General features: G+C 44.8%; 1 protein-coding gene across 2 annotated transcripts in view; it reads right to left on the bottom strand.

Moving 5' to 3' along the window:
* The window catches only part of tmtc3 (transmembrane O-mannosyltransferase targeting cadherins 3), a 36,532-nt gene that overhangs the window by 10,249 nt on the left and 21,283 nt on the right, over positions 1-5,000 (bottom strand). For both annotated transcript variants that reach the window (XM_027135229.2, XM_027135258.2), the window contains 3 exons: positions 4,610-4,758; positions 3,556-3,676; positions 321-432 (listed from right to left, as the gene is read on the bottom strand). In XM_027135229.2, coding sequence (XP_026991030.2) covers positions 321-432; positions 3,556-3,676; positions 4,610-4,758 — 382 coding nt within the window. The remainder of the gene's footprint in view (positions 1-320; positions 433-3,555; positions 3,677-4,609; positions 4,759-5,000) is intronic.

Here is a 5,000-nt window from a genome sequence, read left to right as displayed (position 1 = left end):
AGTAAAAGTGTATTAAACATTAGTATACTTAAGGTACATTATCAAACGCGCTAACAGTAGCCCCGCTACTTTTCCTGGTTCGGAGCCGGTGCTTTGGCGGTCGAAACAGAAAGAACTGGTTCTAAATTAGGCTCCGAACCTGCACTCAAACTGCCTCGGTGGTAAAGGGGCATGAGTGAGAGACGCTAAAACTGTCGCTAAAACTGTCGCCAAAAATCGCAAAGCATTCGAAATGAATGAAATAAAGAACGGAATTGAATTTGCTGCTTGTAACACTTTGTACCTTCGGTGCTGTGGGTGTTGTGTTTGGTGACTCATACCTGGTTGTACTCTTGTAGCCTGGAGGAAATACCTGAGCGCTCGCTCATAATCGTTCTGGTTCTCCAAAGCGTGGCCGACGTTGTTCCAGAGTTTGGCGTTGTTCTTGTTCACCTGGGGGGGGGGGAAAAGCAAGTTTGGGTAATCGAGGATATGGCACTGTTACGTGGGGATGTGGTAGCTTAGTGATTATGGTGTTAATCAGAACGTTGTGAGCTTGAATCCCAGATCCACCAAGCTGCTTCTGCTGGGTCCTTGAGCGAGGCCCTTTCTCGGTTGTAGAATAAAATGGAATCAACGCGTACGCCACTCCGGATAAGAGCGCCTGCCACATGCCGTTAATATGACTGTAAATATTATGATGAAGAAGAAGGAGGAACGCTGCTTTAAATCTCGAATGACTTACACGACCCGGTGCTAATCACGTGGGAAGGTTTTATTTACTTGCTGCTTGCCACAAAACCCGTGTTGAGTGAGTTGGAGTGTGTTGAGAAACGAGTATATGGTGACGAGGTTGACGTTTGGCACGGTGGCCGAGACATGGGTGTAGATGCCAGATAGGCTGGTTTGAGTTTTGCCAGAACCTGCTATGTGTGAAGGCTCGATGATTGGCAACATGATTGGCTGATGTAGAATGTAGAAAACATCACGACAGGTAATGGCACGTCGGGTCACTTCAGAGCCGTCGTCAGTCCAAAGTTAAAAGTTTTTTTTTTTTTTGGCTGAATAAATAAAGATGGCGCCAGAGTGATGTGTCCTTATTTAGAGTGATATTATCACAAAGGTATGGATTTGGTTCGAGACCTATTGTTAATACTGGTAAATAGGGTGTAACCGTCACGATAAAAAAAAAATGGTGATGTGCCTCATGGGAATGTGTGACTCACGTCATAGAACTCGTCAGTCTTGAACACCAGAGTTCCCAAAGAGCCATGTAATGATGTTCGAATAGCTCACGCTGGACCTGACAAATACATGTTTAACGTTTGTTACATGGGACACGTCAGAAGTGTCCCAAAGCTCTTGGGTATGTTTCTGATGACGACACCGGTGATCTAGGTCAGTGGTCCCCAACCCCCATGCCGCGGACCGGTACCGGTCCGTGGACCAAATGGTACCGGGCCGCCCAAGGAACATTAAATTATTTCCATTTTATTTACTGTGGTGTATTTCTCTCGGGTTTGTGCGACTTTCCATGGACGAGAGGTTAACCGGGAGCTGAGAGACGTCACCTAAAGCCGCACCGATACCGCGCATGCACAAAATATCATGATATCGGGCCGGGTTTAGGTGACGTCTGGAGCTGAGCGGCTGCGAGCGGCAGTGGTGTTGTAGCTTTGGTGGAGAGAGAAGGTGTGTATCGCTCTTCTCTCTGTTCACCGGTACTTTGTCATGTTTAACAGTGCTTGGTGTACGTGTATATTGTGTTTGCTCAAATTTAACCCACAAATTAGCAAAAATGAGCACGAAACAGACGTCGTTAGAAAGTTAGAAACTCTGCCGGTGTTCTGGATTAAAGTCATGGCGGAATACCCTGAGATTGTCACCACAGCACTTACATCCCTATCGCCATTTCCGACATGCTATCTGTGTGAAGCGGGGTTTTCTGCAGTGACGGCAACCGAAACAAAACGACGGAATAAACTGGACATAAGCGACACACTTCGGGTGTCATTGTCTCCTGTTACCCCAGATGGAACCGTCTCGTTGTAAAGAAACAAGCTCAGGGTTCTCATCGATTTAGCGTTGTAGTGAGTTATAAAGGCATGTTTAAATACAATTAAATTAAAATTATTCATTTTAATGTAATTGTATAGCCCCCACCCCCCACCAGTCCGCGGTAAAATGATCAAACATTGACCAGTCCGCGGGGAAAAAAAGGTTGGGGACCGCTGATCTACGGTGCCCGAGACAGAAGCTGAGGAAGTCGGGCGATTTAGCCGACTTTGGAGCTCTATTTCAGGATAAAATAAGAGAATTTTGCGATACTCTGGTTGTTCAGTCCTTAAGACAGGGTGAACCTGTACTCCAGTTTGTTTACAATTTTAAACCTCTCTTTATAGCAGTTATGTGGATTTATTTAGTTTTATACGTATACATTCAGGCAAAAACGCATGTCTTTTAAACGGTCGTAAATCCGTGAATCGAACAGGATTCGTGAACGTCGTGCGTCCTTAAACTCCCGCTGTTACACTGAAGACCTGCATGACTGATTAAACTCCTAATGATGATGACCTAATAAAAAATAAAAAAAATATTGTTTTAAAGCCTTTTTTCTTAACACCTCTCGGGTCATGAACCTGAAACTCGCCGCATGTTTGCTTTTCCTCCTGAGACGAATCGGAGTCAGACTCTGGATATTCAGATGGAGGCTGACCAACACCATATGTCGCTCACATGTGGTTTTGGTCATCTGTGATATTCATGTGGAAAAGTGAAAAAAAAAATAAAAAATGAAAAATTGTAAAACCCTGCCTGAGAAAACCCTCGATCGTGGCTGCTGAGGCGAATACTGGAGAAAAATGTTTTTAAATGAGGTTCTGTGGAAAATGGAGGACTCCGGCCAAGAAGAGTTTGATGTCTCAACTTTGAGAAAATGTATATTTCAGAGAACCAACACAGGCATGTTTTTATTTAAATTCCCTTGGTGTTTACGGGTTCGGTTTAATCGAACTGTCGGCCGTGTTCCTGCCCACATGCTCCATCATCGACAGTGAAGAGCGTTTAGCCGCACGATACGGCCACCGAGGACGAAGCGTTTTAATGTTTAAACGTTTAAACAACTGATTATGTCTTCGCCGTCGTTAGAGCGCCGAGACGATTTGCGTTAAAACACGGTGAGCTTAGAGGCGGAGCCTGGCGTAGAAGTGTCCTGTTGATAATCGACGAGAATCGGATTTCCTAATTATTTCCACTCGTTTACATTTACAGCATTTAGCAGACGTCCTTATATCCAGAGCGACTTACATTTTATCTCATTTTTATACAACTGATACAATCGAGGGTTAAGGGCCTTGCTCAGGGGCCCAGCAGTGGCAGTTTGCTGGACGTAGGACTCGAACTCACAACCTTCCGATTGGTAACCCAACATCCCTCGGCTAACAAGCAAACGACGTTTAAAAACCTACAAGTTAGCGTCGGGTCTTGCGAAGGAAACGAAATCGTTCTAAAATGTCCGAAATTTACTTTGAGAAAGAGCGTATTACAAAAACCCCACAAACGAAACAGGAGGCGTACTTTCAGGGCCGAGGTGAACAGCGTGTACTCCGACTCCCAGTCCCACGTCCTGGAGAAGGTCTTCAAAGCGTGCGTGATCAGAAGAACGCCCATGAACAACCAGGAGACTTTCTTCAGAGTCCTAAAGGAGGGAAAGCTGTTGAATAAAACACACTTGGGGAGAATATTTTTGTAGTTTTTAATATTTGAGTGTTTTATTATCGGGGGGCGGGGGGTTGTGTCCAACATCATCCTACTTCAGAATAATTTAAAAAAATAAAAAAATATAAATCGATTATGACGTTTAAATATGAAGGTGTAAAACGATACCAAAGTTTAAAGGTGAGGTCTCCGTTGTTTGAAAGCCAATGTTGACATTTGAAATCACCAAAACAAACACGCCCCTAACCCAAATGGGTCCCACCCCTGTTTTGATAGCTCCGCCCCACATATACACAAGTATAACCCGTATATAACCCAGACAAGCTGGGTTATAGCAGCTGGCCGAGGGTATATTTTTATCAACAGATGAACTCGATGAGTAATACTATGGTAACCCATAACGACAAGACACGCCCCTTTCTGCTCATCGGCTACACGTTAGATTTGTTTTTGTTTTGTTTGGCGGCCCGACGCGATTTTCTGAAGCGTTTCTCAAATGACAGAGACCGCACCTTTAAGGGAAGAAAAAGGTACAATAACCTGGATGAACAAGTATGTGCACCCCTTTCTAACTGGGGACATTCTCTGGTTCTACACGCCTGAGCTGTGGGAGACCTCTCATAGAGGGGGGAAAAGCAAACGTCCAAGCTGAACTAAATAGCCTCAAACCGTGTGGCACGATGCGTAATGGTATGAGGAGACATTGTGGCATCATGATCGTGCTTTAGAGCTGCTTTCCTTCATCATAATGGAGGAAATCGTGAAGAGCTTGAAATGTCTTCCCATGTCTCGCCAACTCATCATTTATTAATGCTTCATTGATTGATTTTCATCGGTTGCTTATTGAATGATTTCTTACTATTCAGCAAACAGTCAAGTGAGAACCTTTCACTGTTAGGTGTAAAAGATTTACCCTCGTAACGCCAGGCTCTTGAAGCCGTGAGCCACCAGGACGCAGAAGCCCATGCTGGGGACGTAGAGCACGCGCTCGGCCACCACGAAGCCCACGGGGAAGAACAGATTGGACGCCGGGATGAACGGGAGGACGAGCAGAGAGAGAGCCTGAGGAAGAGACATGAGAGTCAGTAATTAGTCTCACAGGATTAGCGGCAGCTTACACACGCTTACTGATAGGTGACCTCACGGCTAGGAGCTAGGTGCGTAGGCTACGGCTAACGTCCTGTAGGTTCAAGTTCAAGTTTATTTATATAGCACATTTACAAACAGCCACACGGCTGACCAAAGTGCTTCACAGTGCTTTGATATTTCAGATACACTTAAAAAAATACACAATAAGATAGTAC

The sequence above is a fragment of the Tachysurus fulvidraco genome, chromosome 17, assembly GCF_022655615.1.
Source record: "Tachysurus fulvidraco isolate hzauxx_2018 chromosome 17, HZAU_PFXX_2.0, whole genome shotgun sequence".
In the NCBI taxonomy this organism is placed as follows: domain Eukaryota; kingdom Metazoa; phylum Chordata; class Actinopteri; order Siluriformes; family Bagridae; genus Tachysurus; species Tachysurus fulvidraco.
The sequence above is the reverse complement of the archived record's forward strand: the minus strand, read 5'-3'. Positions and strand labels throughout refer to the sequence as shown.